Source organism: Odocoileus virginianus, chromosome 18 (genome assembly GCF_023699985.2).
Source record: "Odocoileus virginianus isolate 20LAN1187 ecotype Illinois chromosome 18, Ovbor_1.2, whole genome shotgun sequence".
Taxonomy (NCBI): Eukaryota; Metazoa; Chordata; class Mammalia; order Artiodactyla; family Cervidae; genus Odocoileus; species Odocoileus virginianus.
This window is the reverse complement of record NC_069691.1, coordinates 3,666,396-3,688,077: the sequence shown is the minus strand read 5'-3', so window position 1 is coordinate 3,688,077 and position 21,682 is coordinate 3,666,396. Positions and strand designations below refer to the sequence as shown.

Here is a 21,682-nt window from a genome sequence, read left to right as displayed (position 1 = left end):
GCTGCAGTCCTTGGGGTTGCAAAGAGTCGGGCACGATGGAGCAACTAACACACACACACTCGTGTCTATGGACTCTGGTTGGGTTAATGGTGACCTCCAAGAGAGTTTATGCCAAAGAGGTAACAGCTGCTGCCAGTTACCCCATCCCTTGGTGAGCCCCTGCCAACCCACTCCTCCACAGGAGACCCTCCAACACTAGCAGATAGCTTTGATTCAGTTTCCTATGGAGTCACTGCTCCTTTCCTCTGAGTCTTGGTGCTAAGGTTTTGTCTGTGCCTTTCAAGACTGGAGCTTCTGTTTCCCCAGTCCTGTGGAAGTCTTATAATCAAATCCCACTGGCCTTCAAGGTCAGAGTCCCTGGGGATTCCCAGTCCCTTTGTTGGGTCCCCAGGCAGAGGAGCCTGATATGGGGTTCCGAACCTTCACAACAGTGGGAGAACTTCTTTGGTATTATTGTTCTCCAGCTTGTGGGTCACTCACCCAATGGGTGTGGGATTTGATTTTATCATGATTGTGCCCCTCCTTCTGTCTTGCTGCACTTTCTTCTTTGTCTTTGAATGTGGGCTCTCTTTCTGGTAGGTTCCAGTGTCCTCCTTTCGATGGTTGTTCAACAGCTAGTTGTGATTTTGGTGCTCTTGCAGGAGGAGATGAGCACACATCTTTCTACTCTGCCATCTTGAACCGGAAGTCACATTTGTCTGTTTATTGGTGACATTTGTCAGTTAAAACAAAGACCAATGTCCTGTTGGATCAACTAGGAGGAGACAGACAATAAGCAGGAAGTGTAATAAATATAGTTAAACTTCAGAAGATCAGAAATGCTGTAGGAGAAAAACCCATTTTCTACATACAGGGTTCTTTTAAGTTATTTATTTATTAATTTTTGTCTGTTCTGGGTCTTCATTGCTTAGAAGGGGCTACTCTCTAGTTGTGGTGTGTGGGCTTCTTCTTGCAGTGCTTCTCTTGTGGAGCACAGGCTGTAGGTGAATGGGCTCAGAAGTTGCAGCTCCTGGGCTCTTGAGCACAGACTCACTAGTTGGGGTGCTCGGGCTTAGTTCCTCTGTGGCTGTGGGATCTTCCCAGATCGGTGTCTCCTGCATTATCCTGCATTGTCAGACAGATTCTTTATCACAGAGACCACCAGAGTCACCAGGGAAGCCCCTCCATGCAGTTTTATGCTTCTTTTGTTAAGTTTATTCCTAGTAATTGTGAATGGTATATTTTAAAATTACATTTTCTAGTAGTTTATCGCTATCTATATAAGGCTATGCTGTTCAATCTTTTTTTTTTTTTTAGCATTCATCTTATTTACCAACTTGTAATTCTACTAATTTAGAAATTCCTTTGGGTGTTTTAGTTTTTGTATTTTTGATTAGTAAGTTTTTTCCTTTCTCATCATTATGTCTTATTTTTTAAGTGAAATTTTTTGCACATTTGTTTTTATTAACAGAATTTATTTTTTACAGCAGTTGTATGTTTACAAAGATATTAAGCACTTGGTAGAAGGGGTTTCCATATCACCTCTTATCCTCCCCCTCCCTCTAGTTTTCCTTGTTAGTAACATCTTACATTAGTATGGTACATTTATTACAATTCAATTCAGTTCAGTTCAGCCACTCAGTCATGTCCGACTCTTTGCAGCCCCATGGACTGCAGCACTCCAGGCTTCCCTGTCCATCACCAACTCCCGGAGTTCACCCAAACTCATCTCCATCGAGTTGGTGGTGCCATCCAACCATCTTATCCTCTGTCGTCCCCTTCTTGTCCCTCCTTCAATCTTTCCCAGCATCAGGATCTTTTCAGATGAGTCAGCTCTTCACATCAGGTGGCCAAAGTATTGGAGTTTCAGCTTCAACATCAGTCCTTCCAGTGAACACTCAGGACTGATCTCCTTTAGGATGGACAGGTTGGATCTCCTTGCAGTCCAAGGCATTCTCAAGAGTCTTCTCCAACACCACAGTTCAAAAGCATCAATTCTTTGGCACTAAGCTTTCTTTATAGTCCAACTCTCACATCCATACATGACCACTAGAAAGACCATAGCCTTGACTAGACGGACCTTTGTGGACAAAGTAATGTCTCTGCTTTTTAATATGCTGTCTAGGTTGGTTATAACTTTCCTTCCAAGGAGTAAGCGTCTTTTAATTTCATGGCAGCAGTCACCATCTGCAGTGATTTTGGAGCCCACAAAAATAAAGTCTGACACTGTTTCCACTGTTTCCCCATCTACTTCCCGTGAAGTGATGGGACCAGATGCCATGATCTTAGTTTTCTGAATGTTGAGCTTTAAGCCAACTTTTTCACTCTCCTCTTTCACCTTCATCAAGAGGCTCTTTAGTTCTTCTTCACTTTCTGCCATAAGGGTGGTGTCATCTGCATATCTGAGGTTATTGATATTTCTCCTGGCCATCTTGATTCCAGCTTGTGCTTCCTCCAGCCCAGCATTTCTCATGATGTACTCTGCATATAAGTTAAATAAGCAGGGTGACAATATACAGCCTTGGCGTACTTCTTTTCCTATTTGCAACCAGTCTGTTGTTCCATGTCCAGTTCTAACTGTTGCTTCCTGACCTGCATATAGATTTCTCAAGAGGCAGGTCAGGTGGTCTGGTATTCCCATCTCTTGAAGAATTTTCCACAGTTTATTGTGATCCACACAGTCAAAGGCTTTTGCATGGTCAATAAAGCAGAAATAGATGTTTTTCTGGAACTCTAGCTTTTTCAATGATCCAGCGGATGTTGGCAATTTGATCTCTGGTTCCTCTGCCTTTTCTAAAACCAGCTTGAACATCTGGAAGTTCACGGTTCACGTATTGCTGAAGCCTGGCTTGGAGAATTTTGAGCATTACTTTGTTAGCGTGTGAAATGAGTGCAGTTGTGCAGTAGTTTGAGTATTCTTTGGCTTTGTCTTTCTTAGGGATTGGAATGAAAACTGACCTTGTCCAGTCCTGTGGCCACTGCTGAGTTTTCCAAATTTGCTGACATATTGAGTGTAGCACTTTTACAACATCATCTTTCAGTATTTGAAATAGCTCAACTGGAATTCCATCACCTCCACTAGCTTTGTTAATGGGCCCTTATTGATATGTTTATTATTAACTAAAAGTTAATATTTTATATTTATATTTATTTTATTAACTAAAAATCCTTAGGTTTTAAAAATATTTTTAAGATTTTTCTCTCATGTGGTTTTCAGTACCCTTACTCCATACAGACACTGTGTTACAGTTAAGTGTCACGTCTCCTTAGCCTACTCTTGGCTGCAATATTTTTTCAGACATTCCTTGTTTTTGATGACCTCTTATTTTTAAAATGTCATTGTGTAAAATATCCTGTGTAATTTTTAATAGAGAAAGTGGGGAAACCTTGTCTTTTTCCTGACTGTAAAGAGAATACTTCATGAGTCTTGAAGTATGATACTTGCTATAGATTTTGATGGATACCCTTTATCAGATTAAGGAAAATCTTATTTTCTAAGGTATTTTATCATGAAAAAGTAAGGGGTTTTATCAAGATTTTTTCTGCATTGTTAGATCATATAGTTTTTCTCCTTTAATCTCTTTATGTGATATTGAACTATCCTTTAAAGTCCTTTTGGTCATGATACATTATTTATATGTCAACATTCTTACATATGCATACATATACATACATAGTCACATGGAAATATTAACATATATAATGACTATCATAGGATTTTGTTTGATAATGTAGGATTTTTGCATTCATTTCCATAAATGAGATTGGCCTGTAATTTTCCTTACTTATAATACTTATATTTTCTGTAGATAAATATTATGGATTTTTTTTCCTTAGATCTCTTAATATTATTAATTAGATTGTAGGTGGTCTTTAGCTTTCTGCTTGGAACTTAAAGAGATTCATTAAACATGTCTTCTGGAAATATCTGCTTCATCTATTAAGTCTGAATCTTCTAGTTTAATGCTTAAAGTTTTATGATTTCCTCACTATTATGCCTGTGTACTATCTATAAAAATCATCATTATTTATATAGTTATTATAATCAAGTCCCTTTGTTACTTGTGGAGTGGGTTGCTTGGCTAGGGGCCAACTTCCTAAAGGGAAGTTTTGAACTTTTTTAGATTGACAGTTTTACTAATACTATTATATTGTTTAAGCTGTGCTTGACTTCTGCTCCTTACTTTAATGGAGGTGGTAGTAGCATTGTCTGCCTCTGGTATTCGTATTGTAGTTTGTTGCTTGTAAAGTACTTTATATAGAAGAGCATGTTTATATACTAAAAGTGTTTTGTATTTTGTATCCAACCGCTTGAAATGCCCTTCACCACTAACATTCATGTGTAAACCACTAATCAACTTTCATCTGAATAATTCCAATAACTAGTCTTATTTCCCCTGTATTTCCCTACAGTTCTTCTCACACAGCAGAACTTTAAAGCGTAATCAAGTCTTATCTCTGGTGTTTAAAACTTCACACAGCTTCTCAACAGACTAGAGTAACGTCTGAACTCCTTACCGTGATTTCTGTTCCCCCAGTGCCTGGAACAAGGCCTTACACATAATAGACACTCAAGAAATATCTGTTGAATGGATGACACTTTCAGTGTTCGAGAAGCTCTGTCTTGCCCAGAATCTGCAGTCTATTAATAAATGGCAGAGTCAGGATGAAGACTCACGTTTCCAGCTTACCTTTATGAGTTTCTGAACCGTGTGGACTCACATTTCTCTGGTCTTCCAGTGGGCTCTGAACCAAACACATGTTGCCTGCCAGACTCTCTGTACCTGTGTTAATTTGTTTATGCTTTTTTGCTTTGCCTCTCTAAATCTTGCCCATCTTCAGTACATGAACTTAACTTGGCTTCCTTTTACGAAACTTTCTTTCTACGGCTTCAGTGGTCTGTTTTTTGTGGTGGTAGTGGTGAGTTGTGTTGGGGAGGTTGGAGTATAACTGGGAAGGAGACTAGTAAATACCAGATGTTGTATGGCATGCTTACGTAAGTGATTTCACTTCCCACGGCATCTTGTGAGGGAAGAACCACTTTTTTTTTTCTTTTTAACAGTGGAGAAAACTCAAGTCTCAGAGAGGTTTTCAGTTCCATCACCCAGATGGGGAAATCTATACATTATCTGAGTTTTCTAAGTCCTCTAAATCTTCTAAGACTAAAGCCTTCCACCACTGCCTGGCAGAGCTAGAATGGTGCCCAGCTGACCTTGATCAGAGCCAACTTTCTGCTCTCCTGGTTTAGCGTGTCACACTGGGCCAGTGCCATATCTGATAGTCCGGCCTGTATGTCAGGATCACAGAGGAAAGTCAACAGCAGGATGATCTGTTTCTGTTTGATAAGAAATCTGACTCCAGTCAAACGCTAAAGCTTTTTATAGGTAGCTATATTTTGTTTGTTTTCTTTCCCCCTTGCTCTTTACTTGGGCCTCTTACTATGTTTTGTCTGGTTTTTCTCCTTTCTCCCCCTAGTATTCTAGTCAAGAAGAAAGCCAGAGGAAGCGATTGCCTGCTGCTGCTGCCCAGTGCTGTAAGTGAGAAACTTGTCTCTGAATCTCTTCTTAATCACAGCTTTCCGTCACTTCTCCAAATGTGGCTTATTTTGAGTTGGGAGGTTGGAGAGATGTATAAACAGAAGATATTCCAGAAATACACCTTATTCAGGCTCATCCTCCCAATGGCTATCTCCCCGTTAGCTTTAAGAAGAGCTCTTTTGGTTTTGTGTGGCTGTAGGTAGGGCAGTGGGGCTTCTTTTCCCTCTATTTACCAGCTTTTACCCCTAGAGGAGTGATTTTTCCCGTTCTGTCCCCATTTATCTATTATTGCCCTTTAAGAGTTTCCGCCTCTGGACACTCTTCGCGCGGTTCCCTTCTTCTCCCCAGTCTAGTTTAGGTCTTCCCTGCGCTCCCTGTGTCCTGTATATATCATCATGTGTTATAATCTATATATATTTATTTGACAAGAATGCAACATTTTTAAAGGCCAAAATTTGTATTCCTAGCATCTGGCTCAACACCTGATAATATAATATGTGTGTGTGGGCTAAATCACTTCAGTTGTGTCTGATTCTTTGTGACCCCATGGACTATAGCCCACCAGACTCCTCTGTCCATGGAATTCTCTAGGCAAGAATACTGGAGTGGGTTGCCATTTCCTCCTCCAGGGGATTCTTCCCTACCCGGGATCGAACCTGGGTCTCTTGTATTTCCTACATTGGTAGGCAGGTTCTTTACGCACTAGTGACACCTGGGAGGAACTCAGTAAGCCTCGGTAAAGTTTGATAAATGATTAACTGAGGGAGAGAATTTGTTATTTCCTTTGAGGTTAACTTATCCAGACCACACAGATTGCTTTTTGAAATGAGCTGTGCATTGTTGGTGTATTGGTATCTTTTCAGTTTCTCTCAGAATGGCTTGAAGAGACACCAGAGGTCTGACCGGAAATCAGTTCCCTTTCACTTTTTCAGCCTGTGGGGGTGGCCGTGCTGTGTTGTTTCTTTCATGTTGCTGTGGTGCTTCTGAATCAGTGCCAAACTCTTATCAACGGCAGGTTGATCGTCCTGGGAACAGTGGTAGTCGTTATTGTAGTAATGCTGCTAATAATAAGACCCATAGCCGCTGACATATTTTGAGGTTTTACAGTCTGCCAGATGCTGCTATAAGAGCTAAAATGTAGTAACTTTTTTAATCTTCACAGCAGCCCTAAGACAGATTTTACTGTTTTCCTCATTTTTAAGGTGAGGAAACTGAGATTGAGTTATTTGCCAAAGGTCAAATAGCTAGTAAGTGATGATGTAAATACTCAGATACAAACAGTCTGACTCTGTAGCATTGAACCACCATGTTATACTACTTCATACTGTTTTTGAGAAGGAGAACCTCTATCCATGGTTTATAAATCTATTGGTTGTCTTCTATTCTATTGGCTACTTACTTTCCTGACAAGAGTGAGACTACTGGCAGAGGTCAGTACTTTTTCTTTACTTAAATAACACCTATTTCACATATGATTTGTTACTTTCATTTTTCCCATTTGGGAAGTAGTATTTATCAAGCATTTAGAGTCATGGAAGACAAGAAGAATCTGAATTGAACACCAAGTTGTGAATTAAAATCTCTAAGTCATTTCCAAAATTCATTGTAATGAGATAATTTTGAGTTTTTAATCTTTTTAAGTCTTTTTCCAAGATGGCTAATGCAAGTGACACGGAATAATTGAGCTTTCTCTTCCATTCCTTCTTGGTTCCATTTGATGAAATGCAGTTCACATGATTAAAGAGCAAATGCTTAGAGGGCAGGAGGAAATAAGAGGATATAAATAATCAGCATTTATGAATTCTCTTACCTTTTTAATATGTTTCCCAGCTAATTTGTTTTATGTGAAGTGAAGTGAAAAGTTGCTCAGTGGTGTCCGACTCTTTGTGACCCCATGGACTGTAGGCTGCTAGGCTCCTCTGTCCATGGAATTCTCCAGGCCACAATACCGGAGTGGGTATCTCTTCCCTTCTCCAGGGGATCTTTCCAACCTAAGGATTGAACCCAGGTCTCCTGTGTTGCAGGTGGATTCTTTACCATCTGAGCCACCAGGGAAGCCCAATTTGTTTTATATGCATAACCTATCCCTGTCTTTTGACTACTCTCTAATATATTTTTTTTGGAAAAATTTTAAACTTATAGGAAAGTTGAGAGAACAGTACGTTGAATACCTATTTATCTTTACTAGATTCAGTGATCAACATTTTGCCAAATTTGCTTCTCTTCCTCCCTACTGATGTTTCCCATTTCTGTCTGTGTATGCACATACATAAAAATATACATGTGTGTTTTCTGAATCGTTTGAATATAAATATCAGACTTTATGACACATCAGCATGTGTCTCCTAAGAGAACACTTTGCATAACCAAAATACCATTATTGGAATCAAAAGATTTAACATTGATTGTATATATTAATTATATATAATATATAGTTAATATTAAGAATTCCCCAATTGTCCCCCAAGTGTTTTCATAGGCCTACCTTGCACCAGCGTATAGTTTAATCAAGAATTGCACATTTTTATTCAGTTGTCCTGAATCTTTAATCTCCTTTAATAAAAAACTTGCCTTTTTAGTCATTTATGACACTGGCTTTTTTTCAGTTAGAAAAATATTTTTATTCTAATTATAACATCTACTGCAGATGGCAGTATATACTAGTATAGGTTTGTGGGAAGCCATTTGATAATATGTACCAAGAGGTTTTAAAAATCCGTAACCTTTGACTCAGCGGTTGAATTTCTGGAAATTTGTCCTAAATAATCAAGAAACTGACAAGGATTTGTATAGAAAGATGTTCATTTCAAAATATTTAAATAGCCAAACGCTAACGAGTATGAAAGAGGAAATTAATAGTGACACAATAATAGTAGGAGACTTTAATACCCCACTCACAACTATGGATAGATCAACTAAACAGAAGATGAACAAGGAAACACAAACTTTAACGGACACAATGGACCAGCTAGACCTAATTGACATCTATAGGACGTTTCACCCCAAAACAATCAACTTCACCTTTTTCTCAAGTGCACACGGAACCTTCTCCAGAATAGATCACATCCTGGGCCATAAATCTAGTCTTGGTAAATTCAAAAAGATTGAAATCATTCCAGTCATCTTTTCTGACCACAGTGCAGTAAGATTAGATCTCAATTACAGGAAAAAAATTATTAAAAATTCAAACATATGGAGGCTAAACAACACGCTTCTGAATAACCAACAAATCATAGAAGAAATAAAAAAAGAAATCAAAATATGCATAGAAATGAATGAAAATGAAAACACAACAACCCAAAACCTATGGGACACTGTAAAAGCAGTGCTAAGGGGAAGATTCATAGCATTACAGGCCTATCTCAAGAAACAAGAAAAAAGTCAAATAAATAACCTAACTCTACACCTAAAGCAACTAGAGGAGGAAGAAATGAAGAACCCCAGGGCTAGTAGAAGGAAAGAAATCTTAAAAATTAAGGCAGAAATAAATACAAAAGAAACTAAAGAGATCATAGCAAAAATTAACAAAGCTAAAAGCTGGTTTTTTGAAAAAATAAACAAAATTGACAAACCATTAGCAAGACTCATTAAGAAACAAAGGGAGAAGAACCAAATTAACAAAATTAGAAACGAAAATGGAGAGATCACAACAGACAGCACTGAAATACAAAGGATCATAAGAGACTACTACCAGCAGCTCTATGCCAATAAAATGGACAACTTGGAAGAAATGGACAAGTTCTTAGAGAAGTATAACTTTCCAAAACTGAACCAGGAAGAAATAGAAGATCTTAACAAACCCATCACAAGCAAGGAAATCGAAACTGTAATCAGAAATCTTCCAGCAAACAAAAGCCCAGGACCAGATGGCTTCACAGCTGAATTCTACCAAAAATTTAGAGAAGAGCTAATACCTATCTTACTCAAACTATTCCAGAAAATTGCAGAAGAAGGTAAACTTCCAAACTCATTCTATGAGGCCACCATCACCCTAATTCCAAAACCAGACAAAGATGCCACAAAAAAAGAAAACTACAGGCCAATATCACTGATGAACATAGATGCAAAAATCCTTAACAAAATTCTAGCAAACAGAATCCAACAACATATTAAAGAAATCATACATCATGACCAAGTGGGCTTTATCCCAGGAATGCAAGGATTCTTTAATATCCGCAAATCAATCAATGTAATACACCACATTAACAAATTGAAAGATAAAAACCATATGATTATCTCAATAGATGCAGAAAAAGCCTTTGACAAAATTCAACATTCATTTATGATTAAAACTCTCCAGAAAGCAGGAATAGAAGGAACATACCTCAACATAATAAAAGCTATATATGACAAACCCACAGCAAGCATCACCCTCAATGGTGAAAAATTGAAAGCATTTCCCCTGAAATCAGGAACAAGACAAGGGTGCCCACTCTCACCACTACTATTCAACATAGTTTTGGAAGTTTTGGCCACAGCAATCAGGGCAGAAAAAGAAGTAAAAGGAATCCAGATAGGTAAAGAAGAAGTGAAACTCTCTCTGTTTGCAGATGACATGATCCTCTACATAGAAAACCCTAAAGACTCTACCAGAAAATTACTAGAGCTAATCAATGAATACAGTAAAGTTGCAGGATATAAAATTAACACACAGAAATCTCTTGCATTCCTATACACTAACAATGAGAAAACAGAAAGAGAAATTAAGGAAACAATACCATTCACCATTGCAACAAAAAGAATAAAATACTTAGGAGTATATCTACCTAAAGAAACAAAAGACCTATACATAGAAAACTATAAAACACTGATGAAAGAAATCAAAGAGGACACAAACAGATGGAGAAATATACCGTGTTCATGGATTGGAAGAATCAATATTGTCAAAATGGCTATACTACCCAAAGCAATCTATAGATTCAATGCAATCCCTATCAAACTACCAACGATATTTTTCACAGAACTAGAACAAATAATTTCACAATTTGTATGGAAATACAAAAAACCTCGAATAGCCAAAGTAATCCTGAGAAAGAAGAATGGAACTGGAGGAATCAATCTGCCTGACTTCAGACTCTACTACAAAGCCACAGTCATCAAGACAGTATGGTACTGGCACAAAGACAGAAATATAGATCAATGGAACAGAATAGAAAGCCCAGAGATAAATCCACGAACCTATGGTCACCTTATCTTCGACAAAGGAGGCAAGGATATACAATGGAAAAAAGACAACCTCTTTAACAAGTGGTGCTGGGAAAACTGGTCAACCACCTGTAAAAGAATGAAACTAGAACACTTTCTAACACCATACACAAAAATAAACTCAAAATGGATTAAAGATCTAAATGTAAGACCAGAAACTATCAAACTCCTAGAGGAGAACATAGGCAAAACACTCTCCGACATAAATCACAGCAGGATCCTCTATGACCCACATCCCAGAATTTCAGAAATAAAAGCAAAAGTAAACAAATGGGACCTAATGAAACTTAAAAGCTTTTGCACAACAAAGGAAACTATAAGCAAGGTGAAAAGACAGCCCTCAGATTGGGAGAAAATAATAGCAAACGAAGCAACAGACAAAGGATTAATCTCAAAAATATACAAGCAACTCCTCCAGCTCAACTCCAGAAAAGTAAATGACCCAATCAAAAAATGGGCCAAAGAACTAAACAGACATTTCTCCAAGGAAGACATACAGATGGCTAACAAACACATGAAAAGATGCTCAACATCACTCATTATCAGAGAAATGCAAATCAAAACCACAATGAGGTACCATTATACGCCAGTCAGGATGGCTGCTATCCAAAAGTCTACAAGCAATAAATGCTGGAGAGGGTGTGGAGAAAAGGGAACCCTCTTACACTGTTGGTGGGAATGCAAATTAGTACAGCCACTATGGAAAACAGTGTGGAGATTTCTTAAAAAGCTGGAAAAGAACTGCCATATGACCCAGCAATCCCACTTCTGGGCATACACACCAAGGAAACCAGATCTGAAAGAGACACATGCACCCCAATGTTCATCGCAGCACTGTTTATAATAGCCAGGAGATGGAAGCAACCTAGATGCCCATCCGCAGACGAATGGATGAGGAAGCTGTGGTACATATACACCATGGAATATTACTCAGCCATTAAAAAGAATTCATTTGAATCAGTTCTAATGAGATGGATGAAACTGGAGCCCATTATACAGAGCGAAGTAAGCCAGAAAGATAAAGACCATTACAGTATACTAACACATATATATGGAATTTAGAAAGATGGTAGCGATAACCCTATATGCAAAACAGAAAAAGAGACTCAGATGTATAGATCAGACTTGTGGACTCTGGGAGAAGGCGAGGGTGGGATGTTTCAAGAGAACAGCATTGAAACATGTATATTATCTAGAGTGAAACAGATCACCAGCCCAGGTTGGGTGCATGAGACAAGTGCTCGGGCCTGGTGCACTGGGAAGACCCAGAGGGATCGGGTGGAGAGGGAGGTGGGAGGGGGGACCGGGATGGGGAATACATGTAAATCCATGGCTAATTCATTTCAATGTATGACAAAAACCACTGCAATGATGTAAAGTAATTAGCCTCCAACTAATAAAAATAAATGGAAAAAAATATATATATATATATTAAAAAAATATTTAAATAGCAAAATTTGAAAATGACTTAATAAGCAACAGTAAATTTAATACTCATAAGATTTGAATATTATGATTTGATTTGAACAGGGAAATTTTCATGAAACTAAATTAAAATATACAAAACTCTTACTCTCTTTATGTGCATGTGCATATACATAGGTATGTATATATGTATAATTTAAGAGTTTTTGCTATACACCCCAAATTGCATACCCCTAAAATTCATATGTTGAAGCCCTGGCCCCTTGTGTGACTGTTTGGAGATAGGGCCTGTGAACAGATGAGAAAGGTTAATTGAAAATGTAAGAATGAGGCTCTAATTTGATAGGGCTGATAACCTTAGAGATTTCTGTGGGGGAATGGAGCAAGAAGGTGGCTGTCTACAAGCCAGGAAGAGAACTTTCATCAGGAACCCATCAGCTGACACCTTATCCTTGGACTTCCTAGACTTTAAACCTGTGGAATACAAATTTCTGTTGTTTAAACCACCTATACTGTGGTGTTTTGTTATGGCAGCTGAGTAGACTAGTATAGGTTTTGGTACTGAGAGTCGGGGTGCTGCAGTAACAAATACCTAAAAATGTGACAGTGGCTTTGGAAGTTTGGGTAATGGATATAAACACTGGAAGAATTTTGAGGTGCAAACAAGGTTGTTGTGCAGGGACTGTTGGGAGAAACGGATATTAGAGGATGTTCTGGAGGAGTCTCAGATAGAACTGAGGGATGGTTTATTGTAAACTGGAGGAAAGGTGATCCTTGTGGCAATGAACTTAGCTGAATTGTTTGAAGGTTTTGTGAAAGGTACAGTTTATAAGTCAAGTTGGGTGTTTAGCAGAGGTGATTTCTAAGCTAAGTAATGAAGATATGTCTTTGGTCTTCCATATTGCTTATAGTAAAATGCCAGAAGAGAGGGTTGAATTGAAGATGAAATTGTTAAATAAAAAGGAACTTGATTTGGAGATTTGGCAATTCTTAGCCTATCCTTAGCCTATATTTTGTGAAAAATGACAAAATCTTGTTCTGAACAAAATACTAAAGAGATCATGGTATGACTCATGGACTTAACCAGCCATCAGCAGAAGCCAGGAATAGAGATGGAATTATACCAGCAGAGACATTGCCAATTTCAACGAAAGGGGACAGAGAAAGATGGATGAAATGAAAGAAGGCTGTTGGATTTCTTGAATTCTTCAAGACTCAATCATAGAGTTATTTGACTGTAAACATGTGTTCTTCTTGAGGAAAGGCAAAAGTGACCCAGAAGGTGATTTGGAGAATATCAGGGCTGCCACTCTCAGCACAGGCCCAGAGGACAGAGATGTTTCCTTTTGTTTCAGAGGGTGGTCACCACTGAGAACTATGGGGCCAGGGCCCTTCTGCAGGACTGTGGGAGTGACCGTGCCACTCCAGTGGAGGATGGGTCATTGAACCAAAGAGAATTATTCTCTATCCTCATGATCTAATGGAATTTGCCTTGCTAGGTTTTGGTCTAGCTTGAGACTTGTCGCTTCTTTCCTATCTCTCCCTGGTGGAGTGAGGTTATCCTTCTGCCTCACCATTGTAATTTGGAAGCACATGTTTGGTTTCACAGGTTCACAGCTGGAGAGGAATTTTGCCTCAGGGTGAATCATAACTGAATTCTCACTCATGTCTAATTTAGTTGATATTTAAATGAATTTTTAGGCTTTAGAATTGATGCTGGAATGAATGAATTCATTTTGCATGTTTTAGGGATGTGAATTTTGGAAGACCAGAGGCAGAATGCTAGAGCTGAATTTTGTCCCCCTCAAATTCATATATTGAGGCCCCAACTCACAATGTGTTTGTATTGAGAGAGTAATTTATGACTTTAAATGAAATCATAAAGATGGAGCCCTAATCTGATAAGGCTGTTATCTTTTTAAAAAGAAGAGACAACTGTGCTCTCTGCCATGTGAGAATACATGGAAGAAGGTGGCCATTTATAAGCTGGGGAGAGAGTTCTCACTGAACTCTGCTAGAACACTGATCTCTAACTTTTCAGCCTCCAGAGACTGAGAAAATACATTTCTGTTGTTAAGCTACCTAGTCTATAGTATTTTGTTATGGCAATCCAAGCAGGCTAATATACTTACTATAAATATATCTATACAGTTAGGGGGAGAATACCTAGAGAGACACTAAAATACTAACCAAACTTCTCTTTGACATGTGGGGACTTTTTAAATCCCTTTTGCATTTCTTTCATTTTCTAAGTGTTTACCAATGTACTAATTTTAATAGTTAAATGTTATTAACAAGAGGAATGGAATAACTGGATCCTTGTCCTAGAGGTTGGTTTACTGCTGTCTCTCTTGAGTAATTTTGAAAGTCCTTCCATTGTCTATTTCAATTTCTTGATGTTTAAATGGGAGCGTTGGTCTAAATAACCTCTAGCGCTCTTAGCTGTAATATCATGTGACTCTAACTTCCTAGTCCTGAGAGTTCTTCGTGTGGACGGTCCCTCTTCTGTTTTCTCTGCTAGGGTCAGTTCTCTGCGGTCACTGTGACATGTCTGCAGAATATTTTCAGAAATCACTGAGCTACTACTCTAAAGAAACCCTTTTTTCTTATCTTTGATATGAAACTTCCTCTGGCCCCAATTGTGTCTTAAAAATGATGAGATTCTTTAAAAATTTTGGGGTGAACTATATTTTTTTCCCAGTGTTTTCTTTCTAGACTTTTCTGATGGTGAGTTTAACATTCAGTAGTAACACTTTGCATTCACTTTTATCTTAGGATATTTCATTCTCCTTTGGTAACTATGATATATGTAGATATGTCACAGGGTGATTATTACATTATGTCCACATATCTTTTATCCCCTGTGTTATTGTCAGTTCTTGTTCCCATTGCTTCAGGGAAAGATATGGAAGGCAAGAACTGAAGAAACGGTGTTCCTGACCTTAACTGAAAGCCTCGGATTTGAGGGGAATGTTCAAAATGTTTTGAATAAACATTATGGGAGGAAGCAGAGATTCACCTTACTCTCCCTTTTCCTGAATAAGAGAAGCCTTGCTTGACTTGACTGAGAGGAGAGAAAGAAGGTGACCAGAGTAGACGCCTTGGGACCTTGTGTCTGCTTTCTGGGTGGTGCTAGTGAACAGTAGGACCCTGGAGAGGGATGGCTGGGTGCTGTCTTGGCCAGTGGCTGCTCACTGAGATCCCTGTTCTCCAGCAAGCTGTGCCTGCTGCAGAAGGAGTCCAGGGCCCTCTGGGAGTAGCAGGTGAGACTGGTTCTGATGGAGCCCCTTAAGCAGGATTAAGAGAAGTCTCAAATGTTTTCTGTGTACTGGAGGTGACCCTGGGATGCTGTCACACAAAGACATACCTGTGCATGAACAGTCACATCACTCCAGTGTCTTATTCTCATGCTGTGAGTATTTGGACCAGTCTTCCTGGACGGATAAGACTTACACTGAGATTCTCAAGATACTTGTGTTTTCTAAGAACAATAACATCTGTCCTCCTCGAAAAGGTCTTGAGCCTCTTTGTTGATTATCGTTGCCTGTGGGGTTGCTACTGCCTGATTCTTCCTGCCCTCTCTTGGGTAGGTGAATGCCTGCTCCCTCTTTGAGGTCTATTTGTGACCCTCCAGAAGTTACCTCATTGTACCCTTCAGGGTCCAGTTCCTGGATGTGAGGGATTGCTTTGGTTCAGCCTCTTTCTTACACTACTAACTTCTTCCAACAGTAGATGTACTTAGCTTGCTGCTGCTGGGATCCTACCACATAGAGGCTTTTTGAATGGGGAGAGTATCAGAACAGCTCAGGCCCAGGCAGCACCAGCGGTAAATAACCCATCTGCCAATGAAGGAGACATAAGAGATGTGGGTTTGATCCCTGCGTTGAGAAGATCCCTTGGAAGAGGGCATGGCAACCCACTCCAGTATTCTTACCTAGAGAATTCATGCTTAGAGGAGTCTGGCAGGCTACAGTCCATATGGTTGCAAAGAGTTGGACATGACTAAGCAACTTAGCATGCACACAGGCCTAACCATATTCCACAAAATTTATTTGACTCTCGGGGAGCTCACTTATCTTGGTCTGAGAAACCAAGGCAATTTCCTTCTATTCTCTATCTCCCAGCTCTGCCTCCTCTATTCAGTCCTCTTGTTGTCTGCTTAGGTAGGTAGAGGGTTCAGACCAGCAATTCTTCCACCCACGTAGACCTGTTTGGCTTCCCTTCTGCAAGCATCCCAGTCTTTGTGAATCTTAGAACTTCTCACTTGAAATCAGAGAGGAGAAACAGGAGAAGGGACCGTGTAACCTCTCTTCAGCAACAATTGCTCTCTCCAAAAGTTGTTTATTTCCACATCAATGTAGCCATTCTGATGGACAGCTGACAAGGATCCAGTTAAATTGTCTTTCAGGATTCCCTAAAATTTGGATTGATCTGATTGTTTCTTCATAATTAGTTCTGGTTACTACAGAGCTGATGTGAGTTTGTCCCTGTATTTGTGATGCTTATGTTAATTATTAGTTCACTTAAGTTCAGTCGCTCAGTCATGTCCGACTCTTTGCAGCCCCATGGACCGCAGTACGTCAGGCCTCTCTGTCCATCACCATCTCCCACAGTTTACCCAAACTCATGTCCAGTGAGTCAGTAATGCCATCCAACCATATCATCCTCTGTCATCCCCTTCTCCTCCTGCCCTCAATCTTTCCCAGCATCAGGGTCTTTACAGATGAGTCAGCTCTTCACATCAGGTGGCCAAAGTATTGGAGTTTCAGCTTCAACATCAGTCCTTCCAATGAAAACCCAGGACTGATTTCCTTTAGGATGGACTGGTTGAATCTCCTTGCAATCCAAGGGACTCTCAAGAGTCTTCTCCAACACCACAGTTCAAAAGCATGAATTCTTCGGCACTCAGCTTTCTTTATAGTCCAACTCTCACATCCATACATGACTACTGGAAAAACCAGAATTACTAGTTCAGATGATGTTCTCTAGATTTCTCCACTGCTAAGGTATTTTTTTCCCTTTTGTAATTAAGTAAAATATTGTGTGTAGGTAGGTAGTACTTTGAGACTGTGTATTTAACCTATTACTTGTAACCTTTCATCCATTAATTTTAGAATCTATTATGATTATGGCCTAAATTTATTATTACATTGGTGGTCGCAAAATGTTGGTTTCCTAATTCTATCATTCCTTTACGTTGAGTAACTGTCAGTGTTCTATAAAGCTTTCCCTCCTCTCTTACCCTCCTTTTTTATGACTATCACTATGGACTCATGAATTCACTTCTGTCATTCTCTTTGCTCAAATTGTCCCAAATTTGGCCTGTCATAGTCCCCTTAACTCAGATCCTGTGTTGTTTCGTTGTGACCCCATTATTTATTTATTTATTTTACCATTTCCTTCCTTTCCTCATATAAGCTGTTACAGGCTCACGTTGTCCTTTCGTGCTTCAGTTATAGAAAAAGTCATTTCTTCAGTGAGCCCTGGCTTCTTTTAGGGGGGATCGTATTTAGAAATCAAGGTATTCAAACTTCAGTCTTTAGTAAGGATGTTTATACCTATGTCTTGTCAAGGAATGCAGTAGCACTCTGTTGCCACACCAAGTGACTACTAAGTTCTACAGCTTTCTGCTATATTCAGTTTTTAAATGTCTGCTTTGCTCACCACTGTATTATCAATGACAGTATCACTGGCTGCAATTGAGAAATGAATCAAAAATGAATCAGCATCTGGCAAGGACTCTATGAGATGAGTACTCACATATTCTGTCAGGGTGTGTAAATTAGTACAACCTTCCTAACTCAGTAATTTCACTTCTAGGAACCATTCAGGGAAAATAACTTGAGATGCAAAGGAACACTTATGAACAGGTTTTAGTTACAATGGGGAATAATTGCAAAATTACTGGAAGAATGGGTAATTGTGGTAAGTTCCATATAATGGAATAACATGCTTGTAAGTAATTTTTTTAAATGCAGGAACATTTATGTGAATAAGTTTTTAGAAAAGCAGGATCCTAAACTGGTGAAGTAGTAGGATCCCAGTTATCTGAAATACAAATTACTCATAAGCAGAGGGACAAAATCTAGGAAATAGTTTTAATAGTGTTTCTCAGTGGTAGAATTGTGGGTAGTTTTTTTTCTTTATACTTCTTTTACTTTCTAAATTTTCTCCAAATGCATTTATTTCATGATAATTTAAAAGCTAACACATAGTTATTAGAAAATGATCCCAGGCCTGAGACTATAGAGGTAGGTCATTGTAGATTTTTTTTTTTTAGTTTGTATTTGACACTTAATTGAATGATGGTTGTTGGTTGATGGTTGAATAATGATGGTTGTTGGAATTGGCAATGTTTAGCTAAACAGTACTAGTAGTTCCTTGATTGAGAGTTTTAAGTAGCTCTTTAAGTTGTCTCTTCTGTTGATAATATCCCTGAGGTCTCTCGTAATAAATTACTATGGTTGAAATAAATTTGGGGGTCTGTTTTTTAATGTGTAATGTGACCTCTAAGTAAGCTTGAAACTTTGATTGAGATACAGCCCACCATTGATGTTTCAAAGAGATTTTCTCTGATTGTTTATGAAAGGTTTGTTTCACTGCTTTTGTTACAGTGTTGCCTATAAATAGTACCTTTTCAGATCCTATACTGAAATCTCCTGAGTATGAATCAGTCTTTTAAATTAACACAATAGGGCATATCTCAACATATTGTTTAAAATTTGTCTTAAAGAATGAGTCAGTTCAGAGCAGTTGGGGGTTAGTTACATGAATGAGAAACAGTGACCAACATTCAGAGGCGTCATCAGTAATATAGTTTGCCTACCAACTTATGACATCTTATTTGATTCACACTGACTTCACAAGGGTTTCTTTTTACCAACATGCCCAGAAGTGACATGTTTACATAAAAATGTCTTTCCTTTTTTTCCTTTCCAACTGTTGGTGTTCTATTTCCTGATGATCCATCATGCTGATATTATTGATCCTTAAGAAGCATGAGGTATTAGTGCCTCCCACTAGGCTTAAGCCATCAGGCTTGACGTACTGTATCCTTTGTCTGCACCACACTCAAATATTCCTTTTATATTGTATGATTCTTGGTCTTCATCTAAAACTGTCCAGTGCCATGCTGTGATTTGTCTTATTTCTAATATTCTACCTGTTTGGGGAGGCAGGGAAATAGGCCATTATATATGTGTAACCAGATATTCCTCACCTAGAAGATTCGATTACTGCCTATTACTATATAGATGATGGTATAATTCCCCTGCAAGCTTCAGCTAAACACAAGTCTGGGCAAATGCTGCCAATTCTGCTATTAGTTCCATTTCTCTAGCTGCCACAAACAAGACTAGATTTACACTTGTACTAATGAACTTACTTACAAAATAGAAGTGTGAATACAGTCATGGATGTAGGAAGCAAACTTATGGTTACCAGGGAATATGAGGGGCAGGGACAAATTTGGAATTGACACGTACACACTACTATATAAAAAGTAGACAGCTGATAAGAACCTGCTATGTAGCACAGGGAACTCTGCTCAGTACTTTGTAATGACCTGTGTGGGAAAAGAGTCTGAAAAAAAAGAGTGGATATCAGTATACGTATAACTGATTCACTTTGCTGTACAGCTGAAACTAATATTTCATGTAAATCAACTATACTGAAAAAAGTTGGTGGCTATAACTAAAGATCTATTTCTGTGAACAGTGGAAGCAGAAAAGTGAAAGTGTTAGTGCTCAGTTGTGTCCAATTCCTTGGGACCCTACAGTCTGTAGCCTGCCAGGCTCCTCTGTCCATGGGATTTTCCAGGCAAGAATACTGGGGTGGGTATTCCCTTCTTCAGGGGACCTTCCCAATCTCGGGATCAAACACTGCTTTGCAGGCAGTTTGTTTTCTGTCTGAGCCACCAGTGGAGCCTGAGAGCAAGCTTATGTTGCTGATTAAAGGCCATTAGCGTCTGTGCTCAGTCGTGTCGACTCTTTGCAGCCCTTTGCACTGTCGCCCGCCAGGCTCCTCTGTCCGTGGGATTTTCCAGGCAAGAACACTGGAGTGGGCTGCCGTTTCCTCCACCAGGGGGTCTTCTTGACCCAGGGATCTTCTGTGTCTCCTGCACTGCCGGTGGATTCTTTACCCGCTGAGCCATCACTTACTTATCAAGGACTACATGCCCTGCAGGAAAGCAGGACTGCCTTCGCACCTGGCCTCTATCCTGCAGGTTCTCCCACCTCATCAGTTTCCCCTTACCCCCTTCTTATTTCTCACATCCCAGGATTCAGAAGTCTAGCTCATATCCATTCTTTGCCATTTTTCTTCCACTATCTACCACTTTATCTGAGGAATAGTGATACCTTGGAAATAGAGAGGGAAATGTTAAGGAGGCAAAGAAGCAAATGGTTAAGAATGACATGTAGTTTGTTCAGGAAGACTTTCCAGAACAGATGAGTTTAGAGATGACTTTTGAAGAAGCTAATTGGAATGTACTGATGTATCCTACTAAGATATTCATAGTAAGATAAATGAAAATTATGAAGGGAGAATTCAAAACATAGCCTGATCTATTCTCTCAGTCCTAGCTAAGGAACCTCTTACTGGCTAGCATATTGTCTGTTCTGGGTAGTGGGAGTAAAGGATCAGTCCACAGCTTCTGGTATGTCTAGTTGAGGACTAGGACTCTCAGACAGGAAAATATGCTAGTTACAGACTCCTAGAATGTAGGGAGTCTTATTTTAGCAGTAGGGCAGCGCAGTGGGCCTAGGACTTCTGTCTGTAAGAGTGGGTGATGAGTTTTACATTGTACATGTGGTATTGGTGGAAGCAGTTGATACTGATGCTAATTATAGGTGTTGGCAAACTAACAAAGAAAAGACAGAGACTATAACAATATGGTTTGGCTGATAAAAATAATGTTAATTGCAGCCTTCTGACTCGCTTATTTATTTCTAAACTGCCATCTTCCAGAAAAAATTTGATGTGTCTAATTGCAGTCGTAACATCAACTTATTGTCATTTCTGTTCAATTGCTATATTAGACAATTATGCAGGTTAAAAATGTCAAGTTAGTGTATCAAAGTTTTATTTGATTAAAACATTTAAGTGCCTAATCTGGGCATAAACTAGCAGTTATATATTAATTGCATAACTGTTATTCCCATAAAAGCATGGTCATCTTATGGCTTCTTATTATAGATTTTATTGGTAAAAGTGGTAAGAAATGAATTTGATTGATAAAACATGATTGACAGAATTATGGTAGATATCAACAATTGATAGAATTGTTCATTACACTGACAGTTTTTGGGCACCTCTTCCTCATGCGAAGAATCATGCTAGGCACCAGAGGGTATAGAAATGAAAAGGCCTTGATCTTAGTGAACTCAAGTCCAGAGAGGAGGAAGCAGGTAACTAGTACCATGTGATATGTAAATGGTAGGGGAGTGTAGAGGAAGAAAACTTAATCCAAATTTGGGATGGTTAGGAATATCTTCCTAGAGGAAATATCTAAATTGAAAAAAAAAGTTTAAGATCAA

General features: G+C 38.9%; 1 protein-coding gene across 3 annotated transcripts in view; it reads left to right on the top strand.

The window, feature by feature from the left end:
• UNC13B (unc-13 homolog B) overlaps positions 1-21,682 on the top strand; it is a 202,903-nt gene that overhangs the window by 64,018 nt on the left and 117,203 nt on the right. For all 3 annotated transcript variants that reach the window (XM_070480297.1, XM_070480296.1, XM_070480295.1), the window contains exon 7: positions 5,455-5,512. In XM_070480297.1, the coding sequence (XP_070336398.1) occupies positions 5,455-5,512 (58 nt within the window). The remainder of the gene's footprint in view (positions 1-5,454; positions 5,513-21,682) is intronic.